The sequence below is a fragment of the Cyprinodon tularosa genome, unplaced genomic scaffold, assembly GCF_016077235.1.
Source record: "Cyprinodon tularosa strain WSP-4 unplaced genomic scaffold, ASM1607723v1 ctg551, whole genome shotgun sequence".
Taxonomy (NCBI): domain Eukaryota; kingdom Metazoa; phylum Chordata; class Actinopteri; order Cyprinodontiformes; family Cyprinodontidae; genus Cyprinodon; species Cyprinodon tularosa.
Window position 1 is genome coordinate 901,580 of NW_024039287.1, and position 18,208 is coordinate 919,787.

Sequence of the window (18,208 nt, forward strand, 5' to 3'; positions counted from 1 at the left end):
TGAATTGTAAAAACTTTATTCAGTTTGGGACAATCCCCCAAAAGTACAATATTAAAACATCATTTTCTTATTTGTGTTACAAGTTTAAATGCTTTGAACATCTCATAGTGTAAACAATTATTTAAAATCACAGATGTTTAGATAGCTCATTTTTTAATGTTCTTTTAGTTTTGCCTTGCCCCATTTATTTCTTCTTTACTGGAATTTTTTATTTACATGTTGACTATGTCTCCTGATATATATACATAATAATCTGTAGCATAACCTTTATTGGCTAAGACAAGGGTCGACCGTTTCCTTTAAGTCTTTACCAGGTTTACCTATACACCATAGCAAGTATTCTTGCCCGTTCCTCCATGCAGGTATCTTCATGCATTGACTTAAACTTATTGATCAAATACTTATTTTCCACCATAATTTATAAATATATTTTAAAAAATAGCTACAACTTTTATCTTCCATTAAAAAAATAATAGCATTCTTGTATATCTTTATAGAAGCCATTTTCTTTCTCTGAGTCAAGGTGAACCAACATAACAGACAATGATTCTAAACCTAAGGACCTTCTGAACTATGACTTTTGTGTTGCTTTATCACCTTCATTTTAAATCTGGTCCAACTTTTGCTGAATCCGCTTAAAAGCAGTTTCGTTTTCACTACATTTCAATAATCCTGGTTTAGTCTCATGAAATAAAAGATGAACATCAAGCACAACATTGTCAAACTCCTCAGTCCAGATTGTACCTGCAGTCGAATAGTGAGTGTCTCTGGTGTGATGCATCAGAACCAAAATGACTGGTTTACCAGAAGAAGACACTGAAACAGGAGACAAACAAGATTAGACCCTGTTTAAAAAGTAATTTCTTCTGCAGTTTCATTATCAAGCTAATGAATAATAGACATTAAAGTAATATCAATCAGAAACTGGTTGTAATTCAAGAAATTTTCATATTTCTCTTTTTCATGTTTTTTTATTTGGCAAATCACATGAAACCCAAGATGTTCTTGTCAAATTTTTTTAAAGTCTCATAGGCCAATAATCAGCGGTTTTATGGCATCATAACAACTAACACCGCCTTTGCTTATAAGAAACAGCTTTAGTTTGAGTTTCCCCTTGGATAAGGGAGCTCCTGATTTTATCTCTATGGGTGAGACCTTTTGGACTCACATCACCATTTTGATTCCAGTATTGACAAAAAAGAAGTCTGCATTACCTCTTGGATCTCTCATGCAGGAGTCTACATCTGATCCAATGCGGGATATGATTGGACAGAAGACCATGATGACAGAGCATTCGTTCAGGTCTGTTTCCTGGAAAAGTGCTGATGGTGATCGGTTCTTTAACAGTCGTTCCTTTACTTCATCATCACCACCAAACGTTTCACCAGTCCTCATGCAAAAAACCTTCACTCTGCGACATTGCCTCTTTACAGATGAAGTGCCTAGGAAAAAAAATGTTACATTTAAGACAGGGGAAGAATATTTAGCTGACAAAAGTAAGTTTGTAGGTTGTATTCCTAAATATGTGAGGTGTATATTCATAACTTTAGGAATATTTTGAGCAGGGGCCCAGCTTAAAAAAAGGACTCAGACAATGAATGTTGAATGTTAAGTAATAATTTTCCGGAGAATGGTTTCATAAAATTTGATTTTAAAAGACTTCCAAACCGCACTTTTGGGTCGTTCTGAGATCAACAACATGAACTAATACTTTTTGGCAAAAAAAAAAAAAAAAAGTCTTTACTTCATGTTGAAAAGACTGCATCAATCTTTCTCAGTAAATTATTGTTTACCTTTTCTATCTGTCTTCCATTTTGACCAAGCTACAGTTAAAGCCTGAAAGTCATACAGTTGCTCTTGGTCTCGTTGCTTTATGTATATTGCACTTGTGGGGACAATGGTGGCTATAAGGTAACTCACAATATTTCTTTCTACTTTTTAGTTTAAATGTTTTTATCTTTTTTTGTGGAAAATGTCCTGTTCTTTTCAAAAATGCTCCTCAGTGATTCAACTGGACCTTGCTTACTTCTATCATCATGGTTTAAAGAACTATTTAATTTAACAATTGCAGCACCCAGCATGGTCAGACTTCCTATTCCTTACTAACAGTTTTCTTTTGCTTTTTTCTACTTAGGGCTAAGTAAGGTGGAGTGACCTTACTTAAAACTCCCCAAAATATATTTTGGGGAGTTTTAAAATAGAATTTGCTCTGCTAAAGCAAATAAAAGGCAACATTTTCCTTTATGCATAAAGGAAAGTTGAGTGTTTGAGAGATGATGTGAGTAGTCCTCAGGATTTCATAAAAGGTCTCCCTGTATTTCAGCATCAAGGCTTTGCTTTTGAATTACTTGAAAGTTCTCATTCTTTTCAGGTTGATGGCATCCTTAATAAAAACAATAAATTTAAGGTTCCTTTAAATATGATGACCATGGCACTGCTCTTTTTTTACCAACATCCCGCCTATCATCCTCACTCTTTGAATTAGATGTCATAATCACATTGGTCATTTTTAAACTGATCAACAGTAAAGAACTTTACAAACCCTCTTGTTTGTCTTGCTGGTTTTCACTCTGCAAACAAAAATTAAAAAATATAATGAAAAAATGAGACAATTAACAGAATTCCATCAAAAATCAAAACAGAAAAAAAAATGTGTTTTATTTGACTTAAGACCAAGAAATGAAGTCAGATTTGTGACAGATGTCTGTACACTGCCTGCTTTGTTTGCAGTGACTGTTTTTTGAGTAAGGATGTAAATAGTGTTGGTTAACCTGTTTATAAATACTGTCTAGCAATTTAATTTTATGAATTACAGTACATTTTTTACAACTGTGCTGAGTGCACTGGAGGTAAATATGTAAATAACTACAGTGAACTGCATTAGTTTAATTATGGATGTGTTTGTGGCTCAAGAGAAAAGGCCTTAGTCTTCAACAGGGGCATCACAGGATCCAGTCTCAGCTTATAGAGCTTTCCGGCATCCCTACTTTTTAATAAAACCCAATTAAATAAAACACAAAAAAATATTATTGAAATAATGTTATACATATATGATGATTATTTACTGAGCAAAACCATCCCCACAGTCAGATTCCACCACCATGTTAAAAGGAGGGAATTTTATGTTCTAGTTTTTTTTTTTTTTTTTTTTTTTTTTTTTTTGACCAAAACATCTACACCAGTCATAACAAGCTACAATACAGCTACTTTTTCTCAGTTAGTCAGTTTAGGTGGACAGCAATGTTTTAATATTTTGATAGCAATGCAAAACGATAAAGTTTGATAAATTGGATATAGGATTCTTTACTAAGGTCTCAATAACTGCAAAAAAAAAAAAACCCTTGTTGAGCTTTAAACTTCAAAATATCCTTATTGTAGTGCTGCTTTCCTTTTTTTTAAGAAAGATATTTGTTCACTAATGTTTTTTTTTAAAAAGGGTTCAACAAGTTAAAGATATATACTTGATTTATTCATTAGTTCACTTTCCAACATATCTAAATGCACATCTCTGTGATATTGGGTGTTAAATAATAGGAAGTGAGGATAATATGGAATTTAATTTTAGTAATTAAAATTTTAATTTCCTCTTAATTTTATGCTATCTGCTATTTTCTGTTGGTCTTGTTAAGACATTTGGAGTTTGTAGTTGTATTTTGACATAATGTTCACACTTGATAAAAAACCTCTCTTAACTGATTCTTTACAAAAACTTTTACAGAAGGATAAGACATTTTCTTGGATATAAAGTTTTGTTTTCAAAATAACTTCACTAACTCTTTGGCAGTTAAAAATCAAACTAGTTTTAGGCTTTTCTTTTTTTTTTGTTAACACATTAGGAACAGGGTTGAACAGGAGCTCTGGGTCAGACCTGGATCTACTCTAGTGAAAAACCTCTCACTGACTTTACCCCAACTTTTGACTGAGTCAAACAACAGCCTCATACATACATGTTAAGCAACATTTGGGTTTAAACTCACAGCTTTGTAAAGATGAAACTCTTAGAGAAACCTTCACTCACCTCACCAGTTTTGATGGACAACTTAATTTTGAGTTGTGTTGTGTCAGTATTCACACAAAGGTTAATAAATAACCAAAACGTTTTTTTGCAATTTGGACACTTCATTGTAGATTTTTCCTTCATATCATTCTGCCAAAGCCACAGAGAAGATTAGTGTTAAAATATAAAAGTTATGGAAGATTTTATCTTCTATAATTGTAACAACAACAACAATGATAATGAGCTTTCTTTTCCCCAAAATCAATAATTAAGAAGATTTAAGGCCGCTGTGCAAACAAGTTTAAGAAAAATCAATGTATACATTTTGTGCATATTTGACTGTTATTACTGAAATTTATTTATTTCTTCTTCTTGAGTGTCTTGAAGTTCCTTGAGTTGTTTTAACACATTCTATTACCAGCACAGATACTTTAGAAGAACCTAGATTTATGGAAATAAAACAGAACATATCAGTTAAAAGCCTGAGATTTGATCTCACCTCTTCTGTGCGAGTAAAGCTCGTGCTCCAGAAGGGGGTCTTGTCCCCCTTATTTTTAAACACAGACATTTCGAAGTTACAAATGCCATTTGCTTTAATGTCAAATGTAGTCGAAGGGAAGAACTTGAATTGACAACTTTGACAGGATATACAGTTGTCTGTATCCTGAAAAAAGAAAGGAAGTTGTGTTAATATACTGTATAAAAATCATGGCCATGTCCATTCCAACAAAAAGATGAGAAGATGAAAACATTCAGAACTTTAGAAAATTTTAGATGCGATAAGTTTAGATGTGATGTGCTTTTCCAAAGACACTATTAAATTCTTGTTATACTGATTTACTTTTGTGCTTTTAGGTATAAATAAATCATAACAATATATCACTATACTACGCTCACTCACTCATCACAGAAATACAGGTGAAGGTAATCTACCTGGAAAGTTTGGTCTCATTGTTTAGAATTGTATGTGGAATATTCTATTTTTTTATTTTTATTTTTTTACCTCTTGGCTGCTCACTTTTTTAAATTGAGGATAGCTATAGAGACAGATTAACAGCTGCTTAGACGGACAAAACTGACCTTATGAGGCCTCAGGTATTTGTTAATATCTGATTTTATACAGACAGAAGATCCGCTGAAGAAAAAGAAATGTGATGAAACAGGTAAAACTGTGCCCTGTTAGGTCAGATGACATGGATGATCTAGTGCCACACTTAAGTAGAAAACCCCTGAAAAGGGGTAAATGCTAGTGATCCAACTAATATTCTAATTTGCTTTAAAGTCTCTATTTCATGTGCTTTAGTTACAAATTCAATGTCTTCTCTTAAATCCTAAAACTCAATGAGAACTCTTTCATAGAGAGTGGAGTTTAATTTATCTTTTTTTATATTTTGCATCTTTTATTCCTTTTATCTTTTACCCAATTTTATTGATTTGATTGTGCAAATGTTATTTTTACCCATGTATTGGCTGTTTTTTTTTTTATCTACACTGTTTTATTTATTTATTTTTTAGTCTGTACAGCCCTTTGCTCAGCTGTGGTTGTGTTTTTAGTCCTTAACAGATAAAATTGGATTGGATTGGAATTTACCTTCACTTCTTCACCTATAGAACAGCCCTAAGAGCAGTTAAGTATTTATGTTTTTAAAAGCAAGTAACATAATATATTTTGAGCCTTGCATAGCCAACATTTTTCATATTGTGTCTTATCTTTTTTGTCTGTCTTTAAAATGTTATGTTCATCTTTTGTCTGTTTTGTTGCATATTTATTTAATGTTAATAGTATTATTATTACCAATACCTAGCCCTTGATTTTAGCAATATGTTCATTTGATTTATTTTAAAATGTGACATATTTTGTAATTATGTATATATTTGTCTTACGATCTTGATTTTTCAATAGCCTTTGTAGCTCAGTTGATAATCTGTATTAAATTAGCTTAGATGTGATGTTTTGTTTTTTTAATGCTATATAAATTTGTTTAAATTATTGATTTTTTGTTTTGTTTTCATAGGTAGAAAACAAACTGTAATCTCAAAACACTCTCATTACATGAATAAAAATGAAAATAACTTACCTTGGAGATATGATTTGATTGTGTTGAATTGTTTCTAGACATTTTTATTTAGTTTCTTCAATTAAGGTGGACAGTACCTATAGGGGCAGATGAAGAGCAGTTCAGTGTTTATTTTTTTAAATTATTTTAAGCCTAGCATATCATTTATATGTTTAGTAAGATATAAAATAATGTTAAAGCCATTTATATTACTGATATCTTAGTCTTATTTTTCAGGGTCAGATGAAACTGGCCATAGCGCCACCTGCAGGTGATGACTGCAAACTTTCAGTTTTGATTCAGTTTCCAGAAAAAAAAACAGCATGTTACAATGAAATGATAAAATAATACACAATTTTTTTCTTAAAATAAGTGCATTTATTCTTGAATTGAGGAAGCAAGTGGACACTTTGTGAATGGACCAGGGCAATTTGCATTTAAAATAAGAAAAAAACAATCGCAATGTCTTATTTCAATAGCAAATTATCTGATTATCTTATTTTAAGAGTAAGCAAATCTATTTTGAAATCAACTCGTTTTATTTACCTACTGAAATTACGGGTAATTACTCTTATTTTAAGAATTGTTTTTCTTATTTCTAGATCATTTTTGCAGATTCTTAAAAGCACATAATTACATTTAGTGCTTCAGATGGAAAAAAATATAGGAACAGAATAGGTAGCATAGAAGGATAAACAGAAAAATTATTACCTTGAGGTCTTATGCTTCCAGCGAAGTGTTTTGCTGCTCTCTTCCTTCTTATCTCTCCGTCTTTATAAAACCAAACCCCACCTTGGTCATGTGACTTACAATAAGCTTTGCAGCTTCTCTGAAATATCAGCAGTTAGTTTCACTTTCACCTCTGACAGAGCAGTTTTGTGTCTGAGTGGTGGGGGTTAATACTTTTCCTTTCTGTTCCCATGACATGATGTTCTCATAAGTCTGTATTTATAAAACCTTTTCCTTGTCTTGACGATGTAATGTGTAAAGTGTGCTTAAGGGAAGAATCTTCTAAGGTCTAGTGAAGGTCTGAATTAGGGCTAAAAAAATAATTAATTGATTGTTCTTAATCATCTGGCAAACTAGTTCTCCATAAATTTTTCTACTTTGAATCAAATCCTTAAATGGGATATACAGACTCTAAAGCGTCCATCCATCCATCCATCCATCCATCCATCCATCCATCCATCCATCCATCCATCCATCCATCCATCCATCCATCCATCCATCCATCCATCCATCCATCCATCCTCTCCTTCGTCTGGCACATTTGATGTAAAAGAACAAAAAAACAAAACCTGAAATTCCAGAGCATTATTTTTTTTACTTATGATAGGAAATGCATAAATAATGCATGTTTACAAAATGCAAACATTACAGTATATGTAAAACATATACTGTAATGTTTGCATATTTTTTAGAAATACACGTATGTTAAATTCTGTAATATTACGATTCAAAAGGATCTTCTCACAAAGGCAAACATACTTTTTGAAATTATATTTACAAAACACATCACTGTATTCTACCCCTTTTTTATTTTATCATTAATACTCCACAACTTTATACTGGGTATTATTTAAATTATGATTATTTAAGTAAAAACAAAAAAATCTAATTATTAACATTTTCATCGCATGAACTGCTATACAACTTTGCACTATTTTAATTTGTCTATATTCAACTTACAATGCATTTTTCTTCTTGATCATAGCATCTCATATGCTGCACTGGATATGAGATGCGATAGCATTAATCTTTTATGGTCAAAATGCATCCTGTAATCTGGATTATCTAAATATTTTTTAAAAACCGGCAAAGGGATTTAAAACTTATCTTTCCACGGATGTATTAACATACATACATACAGGGATGCAGTCTTATGAAAAAAAATCTAAAATATTAACATTAACCAATTTCAAGTGGTTTAATTGTTGAGTGATCCATTCAGTGGCTTCAAACGCCTTTATAAACTTCAATCTACATAAGTCACTTTTTCGTTTCTTGACTGAGGTGAACAATAAATATACTAAACTAGTTGTTTAAAGCCAAAACACCTCCAAATAATGTCTTTTGTGTTCATTTACCCTCTTAATTTGCGTTTTCATTTGACTATCCTGATTAAATCTCATTATATAGACCATCACAATGAAGTGCAACATTTTTAAACATCTAGGACCAGATCGTTCCTGCAGTTGGATAACTGATGTTTTTGCTATAATATATTAGAACCAAGGTGGCTGGTCTACTCAATAAAGTCACTAAAATTGAAGACAAGGTTAAAAAGAAGATTTTTTTTTGTTAAATTATCAACTTACGTAATAATAGACGGTAAAAGAATTCGACCCAAGCTGGTTTTAATTATAGAAATGTCAATTTTATTTTTATACATTTTTAGAATGTAGCAAATCAAATTAATTCACAAATATTACTTAATGACTGTTTTACTTTTTTTATATAAAGTTATAAGTTAGATGCATAGATAACAACATCCATTGACTCATTGTCTTCTTAGATTGCGGAGGGAATATGAGTTATGCAATAACTTTGCATAAACATGCCCATCTCGGTGGCCATTTATACACAAATGCCCTTTTCTGTTATATATTGACATTCAAAATCATTTTCAGACTGTCTGTGAAACAAGCCTTACTGACTCTGTGTTAGGACAACAAACAAAAGTGTGAATCAAATCATGATAAAACAACTTTTCACAAATATGGAGTAAATTCAAAAAATGTTTCTTTCAAAATAAAAGTTTATTTGCAGAAATCTTTCAACCCCATGTCAAACATCTTTCAGTTAAAACCATTTAGACCAGTGAAACACAACTAAACACAGCTACTATGTACACAAAAAAGAAGACATTAAAATGGTACAGTCCAGGAATGTATGTAATTCTATGTTTTAAAAAAAGAGTTCATTTGAGAGTTTGGAATGCGGTGAAATTAACTTTTAAACAATTTAGATTATTTGGGTTGTTTATAAACCAATTCACAACAGGCTCTCTTAACGTGTTGAGGTTGAAAAGCGAAAAGCGAAGATTTTTTGCCTGCCATTATTAAAAAAAATCTCCTGGAGGAGACAGTCCAGGCAAAAAAGGATGAAAGTCTGGGAGGTGATGCCTTCATCCTTAAGTATAGTAGGAGGCTGGATTGCATGAGGGTATCTTGGAGCAGTTTGGAAAGAAAGGCAAACATTTTTGCTCAACCAATGCTCAAACAAAATTAGCCTGGACATTGTTCCTCAGTTTCCAAATTTAATATCATGGCTTTTTGCATAACACATGTGAAGGAAAGAAACCCAGACAACACTGTCTGTGCTGAAACCCTCCAACTCAGTGTATCCATCCGTTCATTAATCCCAAAATTAATGGTGAGGTGCAGAAACACTCACTCCACTCATCCCATGAGTTGTGATGGACAATTTAATTTTTAATTGTGTCCCATCAATAACTTTTAAAAGGTTAATGATTAACCAAAGGGTATTTTTACATTTTGGGCACTTCACTGCACTCTCCTCTTTCAAGTCATCCTGCAGAAACAACAAAAAAGATTTGTATTTGAATATGAAAGACATGACAAATAATTATCAAAATAATATTTTCCTAAGCAATCATTGAGTCACCAGCGTAAAAACAAATAACCAAAACAGTTAAGAATATAGACTACTTAGTAAAATGTTTTAAGGACAATCAAATGAAGCATTATGTGGTTTAACAAAACAATTTCTCTTTTACAGATTTCTTCTATTTGCTTCTATGTTATACTCAACTATTTCAGTTTACACAAAAAACCTGATGATACATCAAAGATAAACAGATTTAAAGGATGATTTTTTTTTTATGCACACTGAACATAACTTCAGCACTATGACCTGCTGTACTTTAAATATGGTGGATTTATTTAGATATCTCCTGATAAATGTTTTACCCGTTTTCTGGCACTCTGCAGAATCCTACGTTATGTGTTATGAGACCTAAAACTACAAAATGAAGAGGATAAGGAGCCACTTCAATGGCTGTAAAGCTGCATAGGGTATATTCCCACTGAAAGTCGTAATGCAAAATTCAGATTTTTTCTTTAATATGATTATGTCACAAAATCATTCGGAATATTCCGAAGAGTTCTGGATGGAGGTAGGAAAAGGAAGCAGGATATGGCCTATCGATAGTTCTTTTACCATGTAGACCTCCTGACATTCCTATTTACCACATGAAACCTATATTGATGCCCATAATCCTTTGCATGACAGTACAGTATATTGTCTAGCTCATTAAGTTATTATCAATTCATGTGCAGTATGTTTGACCTGTGCAAATGTACACTCCTTCATATGCATTGGGTCACATAATGAAGCGCTTGAGACATTCGCTATATCTGTATAACATTTGTTTTTTGAGATTGTTTTTTTTTTGGAAAGCTTTAGTCCCACTCTGACTAGCGTTATCCGTGTGCATTTAGGTTTTGACTGAAGGCTATCTGGATATTTAAAACAGCAGCCTGGAATTATTTTCCTACCCACGATGGCGTTCTTACTAATCTTACGATAAGATAGATGTTGAAAAAAGGAAATAGATTGATTAAAACCCTGAATTTTGACCTTACCTCTCCTGTGAAAGTGAAGCTTGAGCTCCAGTAGGAGGTCTTATCATCCCTCTTTTTAAACAGATACACATGGCATTCACAATTGCCATTTGACTTCATGTCAAATTTTAAAGCAGAAAAAAAAAGGAATTGACATATTTCACACCTTAAGTTGCTGTCTAGATCCTGAAAACAGAGAAACAGATTGTGTTAAATTATAGAGAAAATGACCATGGGCACTCTAACATGAAGGCTTAAGCTAAAAATGACGAAATTAAATGTTGAGAACATCAGAATTTTGCAAACTAATTCTTAATTATTTATTTTTTCTGTTTTGCTGCTGTGTCATACTCAGATATTTTAGATCATACAACTTTTACTCTCGAAACAGAAGAAACCCGATGATATATCAAACAGATTGATTACAAAAAATGTTTTCGAAGGATGATTTTTTGATCTGGCAAGTAAGACCTGCTGTGCTGCTTTTTCACATATGTGGAAGAGCAGGACATACTACTCTAACATACTTTTACACACAATACAGTACAACAAATTCTAAAAGTAACCGCTAAGCTAGTCTTCTTACTCTGAAAATTTGTTCAACATAATGACTTTGCAAGTGGAAAAACATCTATGTAAGTGGAAAAAAAGAAAATAAATATCAAGCATGCATTTTACTTTCTAAAGAAAATTATATAGTTTGAACATCTCTTTCTTTCTCAAGTTCAGAGACACGAGCTGACCAGGAACCAAGCACAACAAAAAAACCAAAAAAACAGTTTCTGCTTAGACTACCAGTGTTTTGATCTTTGATTTTATTTTTTTTAAGAATTAATAATTTTTTTCCAAACCACTCTTCTGATTTTCTTAATTATTACACCAACTTCAGACAGTCTTTTATTTGATGTCACCTTAAAATCATAGGGAAACGGCTCCCGAGTGGTACATGACTTTACAAGAGTGGAACTGAATTTTATTGGTCATTTATCAAGAGGGTGGGATTGTTGTTGTGGTAGGTTCGCAAGCAAGTTTGATTTTGGACGGTTTCTTGGAAGAATCGTTTCTAACCTGAGTGCTAGTAGGTTCCCAATGGGAAATTACAGTGGGACCAAGCAGCACTAAATTGGTGACTTAAAAACCACACTGTCAAGGAACGCTATGGACAGAGGAAACATGCAAGAGGAGAAAAGTTCTGTGTCAGAGATCGTGGATGAGTCTCCTCCATCTCCTTTCAATGAAGTACTAAGGTAGAAGTTATCTTTTCTGTTGCTATTGTTCAATAATAGTACAATTTAAGATAATTTGAGGCGAGAACATTATACATTTAAGCGTCACTATATGGTCCATTTACCGATTTAATGCATAACTTACCCTCATCTATGGTCATGAGCTTTGGGTCATGACCAAAAGAATGAGGTCCCGGATACAAGCGGCTGAAATTAGTTTTCACCGTAATGTGTCTGGGCTCTCCCTTAGAGATAGGGTGAGGAGCTCAACCATCCGGGGAGGACTCCACATCGAGAGGAGCCAGTTGAGGTGGCTCAGACATCTGATTAGGATGCCTCCTGGACGTCTCCCTTGTAAGGTGTTCCAGGCACGTCCCACTGGGAGGAGGACAAGGTGGAGACCCAGGACACACTGGAGGGACTATGTTTCTCGGCTGGCCTGGGAGCGCCTTGGGATTCCCCCGGAGGAGCTGGCCCAAGTGGCTGGGGAGAGGGACGTCTGGGCTTCCCTACTGAAGCTGCTACCCCCGAGACCCGACCCCGGATAAGCGGAAGAGATGGATGGATGGATGGATGGATGGATGGATGGATGGATGGATGGATGGATGGATGGATGGATGGATGGATGGATGGATGGATGGATGGATGGATGGATGGAATAAATGCAATGGGATTATGCTTTATGTATTTGATCAAGAATAAAAATCTTGTTTGTCTGTAAATTGTCTGTGACTGCTATAATTGAATTTAGAATATTTCTTTGCATTGTCAGCCCAGTTGTGTCATTTGACTTTAGTAAAAAGAGTCAGATAAAGTGTGTTTGATTGATTAATGGAATAATTGGTTCTTGTATTCAAATATCATGTCCAAATAGCACTGATTATATGATTAGAAATAAAGTTCACTTACCTGTGTAGCTGGACCTGATTTTTTATATTGGTGCTTGGGCATGTTTTTTTGTTTTACCTCTTAATTGCTCAATTAATTAAATAAAGGTGACGATACCTGTGAAGACAGAGAATATGCTGTTTAGGAGGACAAAACAGTAAGCATGCTACAGTTCCATATGGTGATGATGACTGAAAGCTTTCAGTCATCACTCTTCCAATAATATTTATTCAAAAACTTAAAGGATTTATATACTGCAAAAAACAATCTAAATAAATAAGTCTTAAATGTATTTACTTTTAATTTGAGTAGGTACAAAAATGATTTACCAATGGAATGAGTAGTTGTACTCCTAAAATAAAATAATTAGATCATATGTACTTGAAATGAGTGTTGTGATTCAGCATTGCTGAAGAATCAGTCTGATAAAAGTCCATGAGTCCTTAAACCTATTGTCTGGAGTTTTGTAGTCCAACCTCCCCCTTTGTAATAGGAATGGAGCGGCCATTTTATAAGTTCTACAAGCTAATATACGTCCACCTTTGTGGTCCAACCCTCCCCTCCAGGTCATCTGATAAGGTCCACCATTTTGTGATTCATACCACATCCAGCCTGTTGCTCCCCCACTCCAGACCACATGGTAGGGACCGACCATCTTGATCCTGCCTTGTTGACTCTGCATCAAAGCACCCTCCTCTCCTTTATCTAATTAAGTTATTTGAATGTAGTTTTACTGAGGTCCTACAATGCTATATTGTTAATGCATTTGTTAACAGTAACCATTATCAGCTGAATGAAGTTACATTGTTTTAATGGTATTTGTTACTGCTTATAAATCTGCTGCTGTTTTTGAATGGACATTAATGACATTTGTTCTCCCTTGGATTCCCTTTATAAGCCATCTCAATGGACTCTTAGACTCCCTTTTACCCTCTTTCAAATTATTCAATTGGTCTACCTTGGGTTTTACTTTGTAGTAGTGTGTAGTGTTTGCATAGGTGTTGGATTCCTGTAATGCTGGATTGTTAGAAATTAAGACATAATTGTTTAACTTGCAGTTGTTGGTGCTTCGTACAGCAAATGGCTTATCACTTAGGCCAGATTCACCCTCCTTTACGTGACATTTGAATAAACAGAGACAAATATTTCTTTGGTTGGTCATTAATAACTCCTGATAGCCTGGCCTAAGTCACTAAACTAGGGAATAAGTGGATTTTAACAGCCAGTCCAGAAGCCACCCAGAGTGTGAGAGGTCTAAAATCCTGGTGAGTAACAGGCTTTAGTTAGAATTATTCAACCAAGAAAATTAAATCGGTTTTACCCTTGATTTTGAAGGATTTATCCATTAACTGCAACTCCAGTTCTTGTTAGTTATACATACATTCATTATCTATAGGTAAAATATCACAACATAAGACAAAGCAATTTTTATTTCAATATTAAATGTAAATTGTCTTGTTCCATTGGCAAAGTGTCTCACTTACCTCCTCAATTCAAGAAAAAATGCACTTATTTTAAGAAAAAAATTACTTATTTAGATTTCTATTTTTGCATTGTAAACTTTTTTCATAGATACGGTAGAAACACTTGCAAGATATATATACTTACAGCAATATATTAGCAGTAGTTTTCTTTTTTTGCTGAGCAGAATGATATTACCTTAAGGTCTCAGTCTTTCAATAATTAGGCGTTCTGCCCTCCTTTTCCTGCTTATCTCTCAGGTTTATAAAATGATGCAACACCCTATCCCGCTCACGTGACTTATAGTAAACTCAGCACCTTCTCTGCAGTAACAGCAGCTACTTTCACTTTTAACTTTGAAAGATCTATTGTGTGTTTATGGGATAAGGGATGATAATTTTGCAGTCTATGTCCTTGAGCCAATTTTTTTATTGCTGAGTTTCTCAATCAGTCTTTGAAGCTTTAGAGCTTACAGTACTGTGATAATGTGATTGTCATTAAAGGGTGTGTGTACTTAAAAAAAGAGGAGCATTTAGAACAAGATTCTGAGGTTCAGTTTTCTGTTGCACATAGATAACATAGAAACATGCATGAAACACTCTGACACGGTGTTGCTTTAGCATAAATACTGTTGTGCAATTTTACTTTTTTATTTTTATTGATTAGGAGTTTATAAAATAACTGCAATCAGAGGTCATAGTTCATTAATTTATTATTCCAATGAAGCGTAAGCAATAAACTCAAAGTTGGCCAAAAATACAATGTATGATTTTTAAATAATTAATTTCCATTATATTGTGTGAAATAAGTATTTGATACACCAGAACAATGAAACTTAATATTTGGTACAGAAACCTTTGTTTGCAATTACAGAGATCAGATGTTTCCTGTAGTTCTTGACCAGGTTTAAACACATTGCAGCAGGGATTTTGGCCCACTCCTCCATACAGATCTCCTCCAGAGCCTTCAGGTTTCGGGGCTGTCGCTGGGCCACACGGACTTTAAGCTCCCTCCAAAGATTTTCTATTGGATTCAGGTCTGGAGACTGGCTAGGCCACTCCAGGACCTTAAGATGTTTCCTACGGAGCCACTCTTTAGTTGCCCTGGCTGTGTGTTTTGGGTCGTTATCATGCTGGAAGACCCAGCCACGACCCATCTTAAGTGCTCTTACTGAGGGAAGGAGGTTGTTGGCCAAAATCTCACGATACATGGCCCCATCCATCCTTCCCACAATATGGTGCAGTCGTCCTGTCCCCTTTGCAGAAAAGCATCCCCAAAGAATGATGTTTCCACCGCCATGCTTCACGGTTGGGATGGTGTTCTTGGGGTTGTACTCATCATTCTTCTTCCTCCAAACATGACGAGTGGAGTTTAAACCAAAAAGTTCTATTTTTGTCTCATCAGACCACATGACCTTCTCCCATTCCTCCTCTGGATCATTCAGATGGTCTATTGCAAACATCAGACGGGCTTTGACATGCGTTGGCTTTTGGAAGGGCACCTTGCGTGCATTGCAGGATTTTAATCCTTGACGGCGTAGAGTGTTACTAATTGTTTTCTTTGAGACTGTGGACCCAGCTCTATTCAGGTCATTGACCAGGTCCTGCCATGTAGTTCTGGGCTCATTCCTCACCTTCCTCAAGATCAATGATGCTCCACAAGGTGAGATCTTGCATGGCGCCCCAGACCGAGGGAGATTTTCCGTTATTTTGTATTTCTTCCATTTTCTAATAATTGCACCAACTGTTGTTGCCTTCTCACCAAGCTGCTTGCCTATTGTCCTGTAGCCCATCCCGGCCTTGTGCAGGTCTACAATTTTATCCCTGATGTCCTCACCCCAGGCTCACACCGACTCCGGTCTTACCCTTGCGGTGCGGTGGGTGCGGCGCCGCAGTGATTCCAAGTCATTAAAAAGACGTAAACCTCTCTCACCGGCTGCTGAGCTGTCCGGCTGCGGTTACCGAGACACTCCGGCGCTGCAGAAAATTCCGCAAGAAAGCTATCCTTGCGGCGTGCCGGAGCCCTCCGCAACAAGCTCTCGCAAAAATCCTTTATTTGGGCCGTGTTATCGCGTGAAGTTACGTGAACTCAAGTGAACCTCTGTTAAATCTCCGGACCTGTTGCTGGAGCCGCAGAGCCGCACCGCACCGTAGTCAAAAGGGCGGTGTGAGAGGGGGTGTGCGGGAGTTGCGGTCTCTGTCGGCTCGGTAACCGCACCGGAGCCAGTGTGAGCAAGGGGTCATACAGCTCTCTGTTATTGGGCATTGTGGAGATGCTGGAGTGTGATTGATTGAGTGTGTGGACAGGTGTATTTTATACAGGTAACGAGTTCAAACAGGTGCAGTTAATACAGGTAATGAGTGGAGAACAGGAGGGCCTCTTAAAGAAGAACTAACATGTCTTTGAGAGCCAAAATTCTTACTGCTTGATAGATGATCAAATACTTATTTCACACAATAAAATGGGAATTAATTATTTAAAAATCATACATTGTATTTTTCTGGATTTTTGTTTTACATTCCATCACTCACAGTTGAAGAGTACCTATGATAAAAAATACAGTCTTCTACAAGCTTTGCAAGTGTGAAAACCTGAAAAATCAACAGTGTATCAAATACTTGTTCTCCCCACTGTATTTCAGATAAAAACTCGATCAGCTGCCAGTGCTAGATCGTCTCAAGCAACCTGCACAAGCATTCCAGCATTCCTTATTCTGCCTATCTGTTGCTTGACCTGTTTCTGCTGACTGTAACCAAGCCTGCCAGTTTCTGAATAAGCCTGTCTGCCTGGAGACCGGACCCGATCTGTCCTTGGACCTGCCTAGTGTTGCCTCCCTGGTTATCCGACCTTGCCTGCCCATGAGTACTGGATTCTTCCTAACCCATGAAATATATCTGAGCCTGCCTGTTACCAGTTCTGGACCGAACGATCCCCCTACCTGTACAGCCGCTGGAAGGTTTGCCTCTCTGTTAACGGACTCAGACCCATTTGGATTATGCCCCTGGAAAAACCCCAAACGGAGTATTCAGCCCCTCAGCAGTCTGATCCGGAACCCTCTGGAAAACGCCCTTGTAGAAACCCCTAACGGAGTATCTGCCTGCCTATCGGCTGCCCAACAGTTTCCTCCCCAAGGCCCAGCCAAAAATAATATTCCACCACCAGACCTGTTTGCCGATATTCAGACACAAAAGACCCACAGTAAGGTTAGTGATCCAGCTTCTCACACTCAAGCCGTTACTATCAGCTGATCGCTAACTTGTTGTCTGTGCCGCAGGAGGTTTCCTGTCTAGGAGCGAGCAGCATGCCCCATCTGCTCTCGCTAGTTTTATTTCTCAATAAAGCTTGTTTTTAAAACATCACTGACCTGTGCTGATTTGAATTCTGGGTCCAGTTCCTGTACGTTACATCAGCTGGGTTTCCTTAGATATAACATTTCAATTAATCTGACAGTACGATCTGATTGAATTGTAACGTGTTGTGAGAAGTCATGTGTTATGTATTGGCACTGTAAAAATAATATGAATTGACTTGTAGGTTAGGTATTATTAGGTATATACATAAATACATTTTCTACATATAATTTAGTGCTTGTGCCTGAAAAGTTGCACTAATAGTCCTTCCTCCTCTAGCCCCAAACACAGACAATTATCCCAATTCCCTGCTATTCCAAAAGTCCATTCACAGTCCATTTACAGTCATTTTGCATACACCAATCTTCATTAATACAATTATGACCCAAAACCCACACAACCAAAACCTTTACAAAATTATGTACACACCAATCTATAGTAACTAAGAGTTTCCATTAATGTTCATCACTCTTCTTTTATCTTTAAGTTTGAGCTTTTTACTAACCAATCTCACACCTGCACATTATTCTAATTGAATACTGAATTTGTTCTATACTTTCACATTTGAATTGGGATTAACAAGGCAAGCTAACACTTGCACCCTTCCTGAATGTAGATTATTACAGAAAAGGATTGCCACCCA

General features: G+C 35.5%; 1 protein-coding gene across 1 annotated transcript; it reads right to left on the reverse strand.

Moving 5' to 3' along the window:
- Positions 1–6,841, reverse strand: LOC119796545. Its single transcript, XM_038305147.1, has 7 exons — positions 6,766–6,841; positions 6,076–6,152; positions 4,497–4,661; positions 4,019–4,147; positions 2,543–2,570; positions 1,215–1,442; positions 1–816 (listed from the first exon to the last, which is right to left on the reverse strand). The coding sequence occupies exons 2-7, from the start codon at positions 6,115–6,117 to the stop codon at positions 605–607; spliced, it is 804 nt and encodes a 267-aa protein (XP_038161075.1). The 5' UTR covers positions 6,118–6,152; positions 6,766–6,841; the 3' UTR covers positions 1–604.
- Positions 6,842–18,208: the final 11,367 nt, after the last annotated feature.